General features: G+C 41.6%; 1 protein-coding gene across 3 annotated transcripts in view; it reads right to left on the bottom strand.

Annotated features, from left to right (window-relative positions):
- Positions 1 to 17431, bottom strand: part of ZC3H18 (zinc finger CCCH-type containing 18) — a 99335-nt gene that overhangs the window by 11226 nt on the left and 70678 nt on the right. For all 3 annotated transcript variants that reach the window (XM_060787918.2, XM_060787917.2, XM_067471061.1), the window contains exons 13-15: positions 14667 to 14810; positions 12936 to 13085; positions 1064 to 1224 (exon numbers count right to left, since the gene is read on the bottom strand). In XM_060787918.2, coding sequence (XP_060643901.2) covers positions 1064 to 1224; positions 12936 to 13085; positions 14667 to 14810 — 455 coding nt within the window. The remainder of the gene's footprint in view (positions 1 to 1063; positions 1225 to 12935; positions 13086 to 14666; positions 14811 to 17431) is intronic.

The following is a 17431-nucleotide window of genomic DNA, read 5'->3' as shown; positions in this document are numbered from 1 at the left end:
TTCAATTTGTGGCTGAGACCAGATGAGACACTCCCTCCTGGGCACACAGAAGACTGGGTGACTTGGAGGGCGCTGAATAAGCTGCACTCTGGTACCCAAGATGCAGAGCCAACCTTAAGAAATGGGGCTACAAAGTGGAGTCCATGACAGGCGAGTGTGGAGAAGAGCAAACCACAGACCACCTACTACAATGAGGTCTGAGCCCTGCCACATGCATAATAGCAAGACCAGAGGCACTCCGAGTGGCTAGCGTCTGGTCAAAAGACAGTTAGTATAATGCCAAGTTTTTAAACTTTGTTTGTGTTTTTAAATACTACAACTGTACCCTCAACTTGATTCTGACATGATAAATAAATAAATAAATACTAATACTAATAATTGCCATGCTTGACATGTAGTTTGTTGTAGCGTGTTATGTTAATAACTTATCGTTGTACTACCATACACCTTTAATAATAGTATACATTGCTCATTTGAGTATATTCTAGAAGCTGTTAGCTGAAGCTCATGGCCAGTAGAGGTGGGTAATAAATAAAAATATTTATTATTATTATTACAGCATATCTCATTATCTAGACCCCTGCTGATAACTGACAGAATGGATTGTAGTTTTGTTTCAATAGCAGTTGGAAACCTGAGGTCTTTGTTATGTGAAAGCAGGGAATGAGATAATGCAGCCTCTTTAAGTATCAGGATACAAATGAATATAATAATGATGATGATGATGATGGTGGTGGTGGTGGTGGTGTTTTGGTTTCTTGACCAAAGAGGGAAAAGACTGCAAAGAGTATAATGGCCAGGGTCTTTGGACAAATGGGGAAATGTCTGAAAAATGTTTGAAAAAAACAACTTATACATCTTGTAACTTTTTTGAAGCGGTCAGATCTGATAATAGCTTGCTGCAGTAGTCTGTGTTTCTACTCCAAAAGGGCTTATTTTCTACGTATTCTACTCCAAGTGGTCTCATTTTTGATGTGGTAAAGGCCTTGAGCTGATAATGGATGCAAGTAGCACCTGCCCATGACCTCAGACCTGCATTTCACTTGAAATTCATTGCCTTTACCTCTCTCCTTCTTCGGCTGTGCCGGGGTCAGCGACCGAGAGCTGGCCGAAGACACAGGGCTGGCCAGATCTGCGTACATGTCTTCCGAATCCGCGCTACGCACGGAGCTGCTGCTGGAAGAGGCACTAGAAACAGATGAGACGCTGCTCACACTCAGAGACCTGGCAGAAAAAAGACCCAACAGGTTAAGACCCAGGAGGAGGAATGACTGAAGCAGTACTTTGGTTATCTACCCCCTTTATCTATCTTCTATACACATAATAAAAGTGAAAATGTGGTCCAGATCCATCATTGTTTAAGTCCACAGTGCTCTCTGGATGTAGGTGAACTACAACTCCAAAACTCAAAGCCACTGCCCACCAAACCCTTCCAGTATTTTTTGTTGTATATGGGTATTCTGTTTGCCAAGTTGGTTCAATTCCATTGTTGGTGGAGTTCAGAATGTTCTTTGATTGTAGGTGAACTATAAATCCCAGCAACTACAACTCCCAAATGTCAAGGTCTATTTTCCCCAAACTCCATTTGGAAATATTGAGTATTCATGCTAAGTTTGGTCCAGATCCATCATCGCTTGAGTCCACAGTGCTCTCTGGATGTAGGTGAACTACAACTCCAAAACTCAAGGCCACCGCCCACCAAACCCTTCCAGTATTTTTTATTGTATATGGGTATTCTGTTTGCCAAATTGGTTCAATTCCATTGTTGGTGGAGTTCAGGATGCTCTTTGATTGTAGGTAAAACTATAAATCCCAGCAACTACAACTCCCAAATGACAAAGTCAATCCCCCTCCCCACCCCACCAGTATTCAAATTTGGGTGTATTTCACATTTCTGCCAAATTTGGTCCAGTGAATGTAAATACATCCTGCAAATCACATATTTACATTACGATTCATAACAGTAGCAAAATGACAGTTATGAAGTAGCAACAAAAATAATGTTATGGTTGGGGGGCACCACAACATGAGGAACTGTATTAAGGGATCGCAGCATTAGGAAGGTTTCTAATTTTCGTTTCTAATTTTCGTCAATGGAAACGTTCCATTTTTAACCTTTCAATGTGCTGACCTCAAAAACAATGGTTTTTTTTTTTGCAGTTTAATAAACTTTTCCCATGTTTTATGATAAAACCAATTAGGAAATAGTATTTATAACTCAGGAACAAAAAAAATGTGTTACATAGTGTTATCTATCTGACTCTGATAGACACTCAGAATGAGTTTCTGGCATTTACCTTGGTCATTCAAGATACACAGAGGAACCATGCAGTTCCTCTGTGCTTAGCCAAAGGTGAAGAACCAATACTAGATTCAGGGATTTTTTTTTCAATGGTTTCCTGGAGATGATGGGAAGCTGAGCCCTGGGCCTGTTCTTGCATGAAGTCACCAAGCGCATCTCTAACGTAAGCAGCCACAGACATGAGGCTCATTATGCAAAGCAGGCAAGTACCGTCCTATTCACTTTCTTTGTGGCAATCTGCCTATGACGTACCTCAAACTCTCTTCCCTCAACAGCTAACTGTAAGGAATCCACTAACATGGCACTACAACAGAACAGAGCTTGGGAAAGGTAGAGATATAATGTTAGGTAAAAATAAAATAAAGCAGAGCATCCAAATAGAAACAGGATACAAAAAGTTGAGCATCAGCTCAATAGCGAGCAGAGCGTGAAGTGCCGTGTGATGTGGCTGTAAAGAATTCACAGTTTAGCTTACTTCCATTTTTATTATTTTTCCCCCAATTTTTAAACCATTGTTCTAATTGAATACAATGGAACCACGTCAATTTTATTTCTCTAAATTCTTCCATAATCATTTCCTTCTTCATTCCAACCTTTATCCAATCCCCTATTTTTACTGAACTATCCGTTATTAACATACTCCTATATTTGTTCCATACTTCTAATATATTGCTCAACATTGGGTTTCTAATTTCCCTAGTTTCTTTTCTCGTAAACTTTTTTTTTTAATAAATTTTATTAAAGCTAAATATAAATACATAAATAGAGGGGGAACAATATTTAGTGGATAGTATAGTAGGAAAAGTACAGGAGAGTCCTGTTTTTGGTGAAGTTCCCCCGGGTATAGGGGAGGGGGTAAGGTAAGAGAGGGGTGGGTAAGAGGGGGTGGGTAAGAGGGGGTGGGTAAGGGAGAGGTCCAGGGAAGGTGGTAAGGAGGGGAGGGGAAGAGAGGTAGAAGGGGATGGGTTAGTGATGGGGTAGTTAAAAACGATGAACTTCCATCTATTCGATGAGGATTTTTATGTATATATATATTTATTCCTTTTAAGTTCGTTGACGCTTCTTCCTTCCTTGTGATACTGTTTTTGTGATTTACTTTTTTTTGTTTTTTTTGTTTTTGTTTTGTTTTGTTTTATTATTATTGTTGGTTTTTTTCTTTATTTTTTAAGTATTATTGTTGTTGTTATTATTTTTGCTAATAAATGACGTTGATTTTCCATTTCTTAAGGAAGGCCTTTACCAGGTCCCAGTTCGTAGGGTTGTTTGGAATGCCATGGTTTGGTGTTAGCCAATAAGTCAGTTCATCCATGGTCATTATGTCTAGGATTTTGTTAAGCCAGTCTTCTCGTTGGGGGGCTTCTCTCTGTTTCCATTTTTTCGCGTATACAATACGTGCTGCTGTAGTTAAGTAGTGAAATAGTTTGTCATTGTTTTTTCCCCCCTCGATGTCATACATTCCTAAGAGGAAAAATTCTGGTTTGTTTTCTATTTGTGTTCCTAAAATCTCTTGAATGTCTTTCTGAATCATTGTCCAATATCTTTTAGCTACGGGGCAGGACCACCAGCTGTGGAAGAAAGTCCCGATGTGGTCTTTGCACTTCCAACATTTGTTTGAAGCGTTATTATAGCATTTTGATATTATTTGAGGTGTCAGATACCACCGGTGGATCATTTTGACAAGGTTTTCTTTCAATTCGTAAGAGTAAATCGATTTCATTCTTTGATTCCACACTTTCTCCCATTTGTCCAGTTCTATTTGGTGACCTATATTTTGAGCCCACTTGATCATTGAATCTTTTATTAGTTCCGTTTCGGTGGTCCACTCTAATAGTTTTTTATAGAATTTTGTAATAAGCTTGTTATTTGATTTCAATATACTATCCAAAAAGCCATTTTGGTCTTCAAAATCTGCGGTTTTATCTATCTTGTAGTGATCTGCCAATTGTCGATAGTTCAACCAAGAGAGGTTGGGAAAGTTTTCTTTTATTTTTTTTTCCTCTCTAAGTGTATATTTTCCTTCTGTTTTCTCTAAGATATCGCGATATGTAGGCCAGTGTTGCCAGCCCATTTCTCTCCGATGGAGGGCTTCTAGAGATGAAAGCCATAATGGAGTTTTATTATATAGTCTCTTTTTATGTCTCTCCCATACTTTCATTAGACCTGCTCTTATGTAGTGATTGCCGAAATTCCTCTCAATCCTTGTTTTGTCATAATGCAGGTAGGCATGCCAGCCTCGCCTGAGATCTACACCTTCTAGGGAGAGCAGGTTTCTGTTTGTTAATAGGATCCAGTCTCTGATCCAAACGAGACAACAGGCTTCGTAATAACACTTCAGGTCTGGTAGACCGAGACCTCCTCTTCTTTTATCGTCAATCAATATCAGGCGTTTGATCCTCGGCTTTTTCCCTTGCCAGACGAATTTAGAGATTGTTTTGTTCCATTCCCTGAAGATGTTTGCATTTCTCATTACTGGCAGACATTGGAATAAAAATAGCATCTTAGGCAAGACGTTCATCTTTATTATAGAGATTCTCCCTAGTAGAGATAGTTTCAAATTTTTCCAGTTATCTAGGTCTTTCTGAACTTCTTTCCATTTCTTTTCGTAGTTGTTTTTTATTAGTTGTGAGTTTTTAGCTGTTAACGTTATTCCTAGATAGCGTATTTTCTCTACTACGTTAAATTCTGTTAAAGTGGAGAGTTCTTCCTTTCTCTTTTGGGGCATGTTTTTTGTTAATATCTCGGTCTTCCTTTTGTTTACCCTTAGACCTGCTACGGACCCATATTCTTTAATTTTAATTATCCATTTGGAGATTGTTTCTATTGGGTTACTGATGATGCATATTAAGTCGTCCGCAAACGCCCTTAGTTTATAACTTTCCTTGTTTATTTTAATGCCTCTTAAGTCAGGGTCCTCTCTGATGGAATTGAGAAGGGTTTCTAAACTCAGGATAAATAATAAAGGCGACAGGGGGCAGCCTTGTCTCGTGCCTTTACAAATTTTCAGAGGTTTTGATTCTTGCGTGTTTATTATCATCCTGGCCTCTTGGGAGAAATAAATTGAGTTGATGGCGTTGTGGAACTGATATCCTAGGTCTAGCTCTTTAATTAATAATTTTAGATAATCCCAGTTGAGATTATCAAACGCCTTTTCGGCGTCAAGGCTTAGTAGTGCTAGCTCTTCTTGGTTGTTCCTCTCAAAATATTCAATGGTGTTTAGGATTATTCTGATATTGTCTTTTAATTGCCTATTAGGCAGGAATCCTGCTTGTTCCTCTTTCACCCAATCTTTCAGGAATATTTTGAGTCTCTCGGCAAGTATACTGGCAAAGATCTTATAGTCCACGTTAAGGAGAGATATGGGCCTGTAGTTTCTAACATCCCTGGGGTCTTGGCTCTCTTTATGTAACACTAGCTTGGGGACCCGGCGTTGCCCGGGTTATTAGAGAAAGTGGGTAATGGTGGTTCTGTATGCCAAGTTTGGTCTTTATTGGTCTTTGGATAACGGCTGCATTATTTTCAGGAAGTGAGTGAAGGTACTTGAAGTCCCATCATCCATGGCCCATCCTCCTACAAACAGCAGCAGGATATAGAGTGGGTCATGGGGGCTCTGTGTGCCAAGTTTGGTCTTTATCAGTCATTAGATGAGGGTGTCAGTGGTGTCAGTAAGTGTACTGCAAGTCCCATCATCCAAAGTCCATCCCCTTTCAAACTGCAGCAGGATGTAGAGTGGATCATGGGGGCTCTGTGTGCCAAGTGTGGTCTTGATTGGTCATTAGAAGAGGGTTGCAGCAATCTTTGGAAGGGAGTGGAGGTACTTGAAGTCCCATCATCCATGGTCTGTCCTCCTCCAAACTGCACCAGGATGTAGAGTGGGTCATTGGAGCTCCATGTGCCAAGTTTAGTCTTGATTAGTCATTGGCAAGGGTCTCAGTGGTCTCAGGAAGTGAGCGAAGGTACTGCAAGTCCCATCATCCATCTCCAAATTTTTCCAAACAACACCAGGACGTAAAGTGGGTCATGAGAGGTCTATGTGCCAAGTTTGGTCTTGATCCGTCATTGGATGAGGTTTGCAGAGGTCTCAGAATGTGAGTGAAGGTACGGTAAGTTCCATCATCCATGGTCAACCCTCCTCCAAAACTGCAGCAGGATGTAGAGTGGGTCATGGGGGCTCTGTGTGCCAACTTTGGTCTTGATTGGTCATTAGATGAGTTTTGCAGCAGTCTTGGGGAGTGGAGGTACTTGAAGTCCCATCATCCATGGTCTGTCGTCCTCCCAACTGCTCCAGGATGTAGAGTGGGTCATTGAAGCTCCATGTGCCAAGTTTAGTCTTGATGAGTCATTGGCGAGGGTCTCAGTGGTCTCAAGAAGTGAGTGAAGTGACTGCAAGTCCCATCATCCATTGTCAAATTCTTCCAAACTGCACCAGGATGTAGAGTGGGTCATGCTGGGTGTCTGTGTAAATTGTGGTCCTGATCCATCATTGTTGGCAGTTGTAGTGGTCTTAGGAAGGGAGTGCAGGTATTGCAAGTCCCATCGTCCATGGTGCATCCTCCTTCAAACTGTACCTGGATGTAGAGTGCGTCATGGAGACTCAGTGTGCCAAGTTTGGTATTTATTGGTAATTGGATGAGGGTTGCAGTGGTCTCAAGAATTGAGCAATTGTACTGCAAGTCCCATAATCCACGCTCCATCCCCGGCCAAACCACACCAGGACGTAAAGTGGGTCATGAGAGGTCTATGTGCGAAGTTTGGTCCTGATCAGTCATTGGATAAGGTTAACAGCGGTCTCAGAATGTGAGTGGTGGTACTGCAAGTCCCATCATCCATGGTTCCTAGTCCTCCAAACTGCAGTAGGATGTAGAGTGGGTGATGGGGGCTCTGTGTGCCAAATTTCGTCTGTATTGGGAGTGTTCTGACCCAGCCCCCTTTGGCCTTTCCTTTCCTCTCTTTGTCATCTCGGAATGTTGGATTTGAGGCTGGCCAATCAGAGACCATATGCAAATTTCCTTCTGTCATGCCCCGTTTCTGCCATGAACCCTCTTCTCCACCAGGGGCTCCTATTGAAGCTGCCCAATCAGAGACCATATGCAAATAGCAGCATAGTGGCAGCCAATCAGAAAGCTGCCACAAACTTTTCCGCCCTACGTCCTCCCTCCACATACAAACACTCTTCTTTATTATATATATAGATTGTAATGTACGCTGTTTTCCAGGTACTCGGTGGTGGGTTTTCTCCATTTAATATTCCATTCATGATTGTCATGAGATGGGGTGTTATTTCTTCTATCATTAGCTTGTAATAGATCGCCGTGAACCCATCCGGCCCGGGAGCTTTGTTATTGTCCATCCTTTTGATTGCAGTTTGGATTTCCTCCCTTGAAATCTCTCTATTTAGATTTAGTCTTTGTTGGTCTGTTATTTTTTGCAGTTTTTGTTTATTTAGAAAGGATATTATATCTTCTTTTTTTATGTTGTCCCTAGTATAGAGTTTTTGATAGTATTTATGGAATTGACCTATTATTTCCTGTTCCTTAGTGTAACATTTCCCCTCGTTTTCAATTTCTGTTATAATTTGTGATTGCTTTTTCTGCCATGTTTTCCTAGCCAGCCATCTGCCTGGCTTATTGGCATGTTGAAAGTTTCTTTGTTTCATAAATTTAAGTTGGTTGGCTAGTTGGTCCGTTTCTAATTTTTCTTTTTGGGAATACCAGACTTTGAGTTCTTGTTTTAATGTCTTATCTAGGGGATTTCGTTTAAGCTCATCCTCAATTCGGGAGATTTGATGGGTCACATTGTCCATTCTTTGTTTTTTCAATTTTATTTTAATTGAGTTTTGCTTAATGAAATGGCCTCGCATCACTGCCTTACTGGCATCCCAGACAGTGTGCAAGGGTGTTTCTTTGGAGGCATTTAATTCGAAGTATTCCCTTAGAAGATCTTTATTTTTTTTAATATCCTCCTCCGATCTAAGGAGGTTATCCTTTAGTCTCCATCTAAATGTCTTTTTTGTCTCCATTAGAGAGAACTCAATTGGGCAATGGTCAGATATGGATCTTGGGAGGATTCTTATGTTGGCATTTTTTGTAAGGATTGAATGGGACACCCAGACCATATCAATCCTAGACCAGGATTGATGACGGTCTGATAGGAAGGTATAGTCTTTATCTTTAGGATGTGTCGTTCTCCACAGATCTTTTAACTTAAATTCTTCCTTCAAATTTAAGAATGTTTTAGGGAGTTGGTTTGCTTTGGGATCTAATTTTCTACCTGGCGTCAATTTATCTAATTTAGCGTCTAATACCCCATTAAAGTCACCGGTAATGATTAAATTATCAAAGGTTTGGTTGGAAAGATTTTCCCTTAGTTCTTTGACAAATTTCGTCTTCGGGCCGTTGGGGGCGTATATGTTGCAGAAGAGTAGCTTCTGACCGTTTTGGTTGATGTTAATGCCTATCATTCTGCCTTCTTGATCTTTAAAGGCCAGATTTGTCACTAACTTTGAGTTTGCATAGATTACTACTCCTCTTTTTTTCTCATCTGCTGATGCGATGTATTCCTTACCTAAGATTTTTTGTACTAAATTAGAGGATTGTCTGTTGTTTATGTGTGTTTCTTGGATAGCAATTAGATCATACTTGCCTTGTTTTAATTGGTTAACCATCTTCCTTCTTTTCCCTGGCGAATTTAAACCGTTAATATTATTACTCCAGACTTTTAATTGCATTGAAGTATTTTATTGTGTGGTTATATCAGGTGCGTCTAAGTCCATTTTGGGAGTGTTCAGGGTCGTCGTTTCGGTGAGAGGTCGGAGAGAGGAGTCTTGCCCTCTTGCTCTCCCTACTGTCGTGGTCATCGGGGGATCTATCTCTTTCCAGGTCTTTCAGCATTCTTTTGTGAAACTCTTTCGCTTTTTCTTCAGATGTTATCCAAAATTTCTCCTCTTTGTACGTAATCATCATTCCTTCGATTTTCTCCCACCTGAAGCGGGTTTGGTGTTTTCTTAGGAACTCTGCTAGAAACATATATTTCTTTCTTCTGTTAAGGATACTTGGGGGGTGTTCTTTCAAGATAGAGATTTTCTTCCCCTTATAGTATTGTGGCTTCTTGTTGTTTTCTCTTAGTATTTGTTCTCTGAAGTTTCTTTTTGTGAAGTGGACTATAACATCCCGGGCTACTTTGTTTCTTTTTGCATAGTTCGTCATTATCCTATATGATTTTTCTATATTTTCTGATACTTCGTCCTCAGGGCGTTCCAATATATCTGCTGTTAATTTACATATTATTTTGTTGATATTCTCGTTAGATTCCTCTTCGATGTTTCTGAATCTAAGCTGGTATTCCATCTCTTTTATCTCTAGCTTTTCTTGTCTGACTTCTAGTTTACTGCTCATGTTTTCCAGTTTGTCCAGTCTTGCCTTCAGATTATCTTGTGTTTGTTCAATTTTCTTTTTATCCATTTTGATTTCATTTACGTCTTGCTGGAGCGTATGTAGTTTTTCTTTCATGCCACTTATTTCCCCTATAAGTTCTCCTTTCATTTCTAGCATTTTTTCCTGAAAGGCCTTTTGTGCTTCCTGTGATGCTTTTTGGTTTTCTGCAAGTTTTAATAATTCCCTCAGTATGTCCTTTGAGCTTGGGTTTTCAGGTAGGGATTGTTTTCTTTGTTGGATTTTTGGCTCCTCTTTGTCTTTGTCCGTTTTAGCTTTTGGCGTAGTCATTTTTTCCCCCCTCTCCTCCTTTCCCCCCTATTCTTCCTCTATTTCCTCCCTCTTCCTTTTCTTTCTTTTCTCCTCTGGGTTGGGTAGGCGGGCCAGAGATGGTGGTGTTGATACTTATAATCTAGGTGATCTATATGGCTCGTTAGGTTTATTGTAATATTTGTTAAGAATGTTGTATGTGGGTTTGGTTTGCTAATGTATCCTAGAAATACTCGGTTTAGTCCTGGAGCCTTTGCCTTCTAGTTCTGACTTTTAGGCTGTATATTTTGTCATTTGAGGGGAATGAATTCATCCAATAGTTTAATTGTTTATTAATGTATTTATATTTATAATTGATTTTTTTACTATTATTAATGTTAATGTTGTTATTATTATTATTATTTATTTTTATTTATTATTGTTATTATTATTACTGTTTATTATTTTCCGCTATTATTATTATTTGAAAAAAGAGAGAGGGGAGGGGAGGGGAGAGGGGGAAAAAGAGGTTTTTTAAAAAAAATTTTATTATATATATATATATATATATATATATATATATATATTTAATTTTAATTACGCTGTACATATATGTATATATTTAATATAATTAATATAATTTTATTTTATTGTCCTTTATTATTATTATAATTTATATATATATATATATATATATATTATTGTTATTTTTAATTTTATTTAGTGTTATTTTGATTTATCTATCTGTTTATTAAATTGTTTATTTTTATTTATTTGGATTATTGTTGTTTAGAAGTTTTTGTTATGTGGCAGCGTCCCGATCGTTTCCAGACTCGGGGTGGAGGGGGCAAATGTATTTGGTTGTTATTTATGACTTTTTACTCTAGGGATGATTTTGGGTCTTTTCCCTTTCTTGTCTCCTTTCCTTCTTTTTTCTCTTTTCTATCTAGCCCTTCCTTTCCCTAGTAAGGTAAAGTAATTCCTAGTTTTCATGCTTCTTATTTATTGTACTATTCCCTTTCTGAGGTTATTTATCTCACTTCCTCCCGGACTTCCTCGTAAACTATTTCTCGTAAACTATTTAAAAATATATATTCCAACTATCTTCCTTCACTTCTTCCAAATCCTTTCTTAGCCAATCCACTCCCTCTTTTTTAATCATTCCTTCTATAACCAATCTTTTTGAGACTCCAAGCAGGGAAGGGAGAGCAGGGGTGCTCGTCACTTGGCAGCGTGCTGCACATATGTGGGAGAGAGAGAACGTGAGAGGCTGGAGGGAGGCTCACGCAAGCAAGTCCCTTCGAGGAATGGGGGTTCTGTGTGGGAAGTCTGGCCCAATTCTATCATTGGTGGGGTTCAGAATGCTCTTTGATTTTAGGTGAACTATAAATCCCAGCAACTACAACTCCCAATTGTCAAGGTCTATTTTCCCCAAACTGCACCAGTGTTGACATTTGGGCATATTGAGTACCCATGCCAAGTTTGTTCCAGATCCATAATTGTTTAAGTCCACATTGCTCTCTGGAGATAGATGAACTACAACTCCCAAACTCAAGGTCAATGCCCACCAAACCATTTGGGTCTTTTCAGTTGGTCATAGGAATTCTGTGTGCCAAGTTTGGTTCAATTCCATCGTTGGTGGTGCTCATCGTCAGAATGCTCTTTGATTGTAGGTGAACTATAAATCCCAGCAACTACAACTCCCAAATGACAAAATCATAATTTTTTGAGTGATGGCCACTCCTTGTGTACTGAGACGTTTTGTTTGGTTCAATTCCATCATTGGTGGAGTTCAGAATGCTCTTTGATTGTTGGTGAACTATAGATGAACTACAACCCCCAAACTCAAGGTCAATGCCCACCAAACCCTTTGGGTCTTTTCTGTTGGTCATAGGAGTTCTTGTGTGCCAAGTTTGGTTCAATTCCATAGTTGGTGGAGTTCAGAATGCTCTTTGATTGTAGGTGAACTATAAATCCCAGCAACTACAATTCCCAAATGACAAAAACTATCCCCCCAACCCCATCAGTATTCAAATTTGGGTGTATTGGGTATTTGTGCCAAATTTGGTCCAGTGAATGAAAATACATCCTGTATATCAGATATTTACAATTCAATTCACAACAGTAGCAAAATTACAGTTATGAAGTAGCAACAAACATAATTTTATGGTTGGGGGTCACCACAACAGGAGGAACTGTATTAAGGGGTTCTGGCATTAGGAAGAATGAGAAACACTGCCTTAGTCTATAGTAAGGTCGCAGGTTTGAATCCGGGGAGAGCGCGGATGAGCTCCCTCTATCAGCTCCAGCTCCTCGTGCGGGGAAATGAGAGAAGCCACCCACAAGGATGATAAAACATCAAAACATCTGGGCAACATCCTTGCAGACGGCCAATTCTCTCACACCAGAAGCGACTTGCAATTTCTCAAGTCGCTCCTGACACGACAAAAAAAAAGTCTATAGTAAACTAACTAAACTATTCCTCATTGAGGACTTGAGACTTGGGCAATGTGGGGTTGAATCCCAGAATTCTTAGCCAGCACAGGTAAGGGATTCTGGGAGTTGTTGTCCCTAGATATTATCCTTTCCAAGTTCTCTGGTGGGTGCTACTGGCTAATCTCTCACAACAGAGGTAACTTATGAGGATGCCTTTAATAGTATGACACATCAATAACCAGGTCACTGATGTATCATGCTAGTATATATTAAACGTTGAATATTATTACTATAATGGTCAGCATAAGATCATCATGAAAGTGGAAAAACCATAAATATCTGCTCTTTCTTTTAATCTGAGAGAACACTTGTTTACTAGGCTCCTATGATCTGGTTTTGAATAACAACCCAGATGATCACGCAATTTAATAGGATGCTTCCAGGAAACAAAACCTTGAGTCGAAACCGACTGCCTCACCCAAGAGAAGCCAGGCGTCGCCTTGGAAGGAAGAGACTCTCACCTGGATTTTCTGGACCCAGAAGGCGACGGAGACATGGAGGCCGAGGAGGAGCGGGAATGCGACCGGGAAAGGGAGCGCGACAGGGAGCGCGAACTGGAGCCGCTGTAACTGCTGCCGCTGCCGCTCATGCTGCAACTGATGGCCCCCCTCCTGTGCAAAAGGAAACATCAGGGGTTACTTTTGTGCGTGGGACGGGCCCCGTCCACATGAAACACTTGGGTGAAGTCTCGGCAGTTGGCCGACAGGAAGGTCTGGGGTGGGGGGAAGGACACATTCACAAAGCCCCACTTCTTCTAGATTTAGATTCAAACTCCAGTTCTTACAAATCTATGCATACAGTTCTCCCATCAGTAAAAAGAAAGTTCTGCTGGCAAGGAGCAGAGAGTGGTATTTGGGTCGCAAAGAGAGTTGTAGTCGGACTTGTCTTAGACAGTAACAATCAAAATAAGAGCTGTTCAACAGTGGAACTCTCTGCTTCAGAGTCCAGTGGAGGCTCCTTTTTTGGGGACTTTAAAGCAGTGGCTGTGTGGCCATCGAGGATACTTTAATTGTGCTTTTCCTACATGGCAGAACGGGTTGGACTGGATGGCCCTTGGGGTCTTAAAGTTGGAAGAGTCATTGATTCTATAGCCTTATTTTTCCATGAATATGCTAATATTCATGAGGCTGGAAGGCCACCTCTCGGGAGGGTTTTGAATGTGCTTTTCCTGCCTGGCAAAAAGGGGTTGGACTGGATGGCTCCTGGGGTCCCTTAAAACTCTAGAAGTCATTGATTCTATAGCCCCATTTCTCCATGAACCTGCCAACGTCAATGAGGCTGGCTGGCCATCTGTTGGGAGTGCTTTGATTGTGCTTTTCCTGCCTGACAGAAGCGGGCCTCTGGGTCTCTTCCAACTCTAGGAGTCATTGATTCCATTGTCCTATTTCTCCATGAACCTGCTAATGTCAATGAGGCTGGATGGCCATCTATCAGAAAGGTTTTGATTGTGCTTTTCCTGCCTGGCAGAAGGGGGTTGGACTGGATGCCCCCTGGGGTTTGTTACAACTCTAAGACTAATTGATTCTATAGCCCCATTTCTCCATGAACCTGCTTATGTCAATGAGGCTGGATGGCCATCTGTTGGGAAGGCTTTGATTGTGCTTTTCCTGCCTGGCAGAAGAGGGTTGGACTGCATGGCCCCTAGGTCCCTGCGAATTCTATACTCCATAAACCTACTAATGTCAGTAAGGCTACATGGCCATCTGTCGGCAGGATTCTGATTATGCTTTTCTTGCCTGGCAGAAGCAGGTTGGACTGGATGGCTCCAGGGGTCCCTTCCAATCCTAGGAGTCATTTATTCTATAGCCCCATTTCTCCATGAACCTGTCAATGAGGCTGGATGGGCATCTGTCAGGCAGGTTTTGATTGTGCTTTTGATGCCTGGCAGGAGCAGGTTAGACTGGATAGTATCCAAGAAAACACAGCTAATCATTTTGAAGAGGGGTGTTTATCCTTCATTGAACTAAAAATCCTCCAAATCCCCAGGCCATTCCAAAAAGCCCTGCCTTGTTTTGGAGTGGTTTCCGTGGCATGGCTTTACCCACTAAGCCTTGCTCACACTGCTCGGCTCAGCCTGCCATGCCTCCAGAGGGGCCCCAGGAAGCCTAGCATGGCTCAACCTTCACCCAGACGTGCTTGCAGGGAGAACCTGCTCCTGGAAGATCCCAGTCCGGCCCAGAGCCTGCTCCTACCTCCTGGGTGGTGTCCTCGGCTGGCGCTCCTTCCGCCTGGCCTCTCGGTTGTCGCCCGGCTTGGCTGGCTCTGGGGGTGCTGGGGCGGGTTTCACGACTGGTGGTGCGGCTGGAGGAGCAGGAAGCTTCTTCAAAGGCTTCTCCCTGTGGAACCAATATTGGGCGAGATGATGTTGGGGGACAAAGAAGGCAAGGAGAGGTGTGTGCCAGAGCTGATTTCCATTTGGTCGATAAAGCTTTGTACAATAGAGTCTCACCTTGTAACCTTACTTTCTGGATATCCCTCGTACAGTGAGAACTTCGCACTTGGAGGGAAACGGAATGAGCTTGCTTATCTCTAACCTTCACCACAACACCAGTCAATGAGCTACTGACGACTGGTACTGCTTGTTCGATTCCGCTGGCTTTCTGCTACAAGGCAGTCATACTAACTTGCCTTGAGAAAATTCCCTGCAAGAGCTACATGCCTTATACCCTTACTTTCCAGATATCCCTTGTACAGCGCAAACTTTGCACTTGGAGGGAAATGGAATGAGCATGCTTATCTCTAACCTTCACCACAATGCCAGTCGATGAGCTACTGACGACTGGCACTGCTCGTTCGTTTCTGTTGGCTTTTTGCTACACAGCAGTGATACCAACTTGCCCTGAGAAAATTCCCCAGGAGAGCTACATGCCTTATACCCTTACTTTCTGGATATCCCTTGTACAGTGCAAACTTTGCACTTGGAGGGAAACGGAATGAGCATGCTTATCTCTAACCTTCACCACAATGCCAGTCGATGAGCTACTGACGACTGGCATTGCTCGTTCGCTTCTGTTGGCTTTTTGCTACACAGCAGTGATACCAACTTGCCCTGAGAAAATTCCCTGCAAGAGCTACATGCCTTTCCGAATATCCCACATACAGTGCAAACTTTGCATTTGGAGGGGAATGGAATGAGGTCATTCATCTCTAACCTTCAACACAACACCAGTCAATGAGCTATTGACGACTGGCACTACTCGTTCACTTCTGCTGGCTTCCCGCATGATACCATCTTCCTCTGAGAAAATTCCCCACGGGAGCTACATGCCTTGTAACCTTACTTTCCAGATATCCCTTATACCAGGGGTAATCAAACTATGGCCCAGGGGCCGGATACGGCCCTCCCAGGTCATTTAGCCGGCTCTCGCTCAGGGTCAACCTAAGTCTGAAATGACTTGAAAGCACACAACAACAACAACAGCAATCCTATCTCATTTCCCAAAAGCAGGCCCACGCTGCCCATTGCAATACTAATACGTTTATATTTGTTAAATTTTATCTTCATTTTAATTATTGTATTGTTTTTAAGTGTGCATAGGAATTCATTCATTTTTTTTCCAAATTATAATCTGGTCCTCCAACAGTTTGAGGGACTATGACCTGGCCCTCTGCTTAAAATGTTTGTGGACCTCTGCCTTATACAGTGCGAACTTTGCATCTCTAACCTTCACCGCAATGCCAGTCGGTGAGCTACTGATGATTGGCATTGCTCGTTCGCTTCCGCTGACTTCCCGCTACATGGCAGTGAAACCAACTTCCCCCTAGAAAATTCCCTGCGAGAGCTACATGTCTTGTAACCTTACTTTCCAGATATTCGTCGTATATAGAATGGGTTTATTATTCAGAATTACTTTAAAAGGAATTGCATGATTTTTGATGAAAAATCATATGATCATCACACAATGCCCGAGAAAGAGAAATTAAGGGTCCAGATGTTGTTTTGTCAACACCCCTGTTCCAAACTGCTTCGTGGAATTGCTTGCAATTGAGACAATACTCTACATTTTTCAGAAGCTCCCTCCAAAGCCTCTCCGACAGTTTGTCTGCTTATAGCTAAACACCCCTTCTGCTGGGGAATTATTGCTAAATTATGCACCTTTTGAACTAGTGACATCGATTTTATTGTGAAAGATCTCACACTTTTATGAGACTTTCCCAATTTTGTAACATGAATACTATTACAACTTGCACTATTCCCTAAGAGCATGAGATCACATCTGATCTTGGAAGCTAAGTGGAGACAGCCCTGGTTAGTACAGTAGAATCTCGCTTATCCGACATAAACAGGCCAGCATAAACGAAAATGATGGATAATACAAAGTCTCCTACTTTTATCAGTCTGACGCAGAGCTAGACACCTAGAATACTAACAACAGGGACTCAAAGGGTTAAGGCAAGGCAATGTCTTGGGGCCCAACAGGAAGTATCCGGATGTGGAAGAGGAGCATGGAAATCATGGAGGGAAGATGCTTCTGCTTCTGGTCCTGCCTCTTTCCCCCCTTTCCTCTCTCCTCCTCCTTCTCATCTTGCCTTTTTTACTTATTGGGAATGGAGAGAAAGTTGGGAAGCGCTCCTTTAATTGAAGGGAAAATGCTGGAGGAAAAAAGGAGCGCCGGATAAGAGGAAATGTCGGATAAGCGAAGATCGGATAAGCGAGACTCTACTGTATTTTTGACGGCTTTTATGAGCAGAATCGCTGGATTGCTATGTGGTTCCTGGACTGTAATGTCATGTTCTAGCAGCATTTTCTCCTGACGTTTCTCTGAAGATGCCAGCCACAGATGCAGGCAAAATGTCAGGAGAAAATGCTGCCCAAACATGGCCTTACAGCCCGGAAACCACACAACACCCAAATAAAGCTTTGTTTGCTGGGTGATACGAAACACCTGGGTTGCTGTGTTTTCTGGACTATATGGCCATGTCCCAGAAGCATTCTCTCCTGATGTTTTGGCCACAT

This window comes from Anolis sagrei, chromosome 8, assembly GCF_037176765.1.
Source record: "Anolis sagrei isolate rAnoSag1 chromosome 8, rAnoSag1.mat, whole genome shotgun sequence".
Lineage (NCBI taxonomy): Eukaryota > Metazoa > Chordata > Lepidosauria > Squamata > Dactyloidae > Anolis > Anolis sagrei.
Note: the sequence above shows the minus strand (reverse complement) of the source record. Positions and strands in the feature narration are given on the sequence as shown.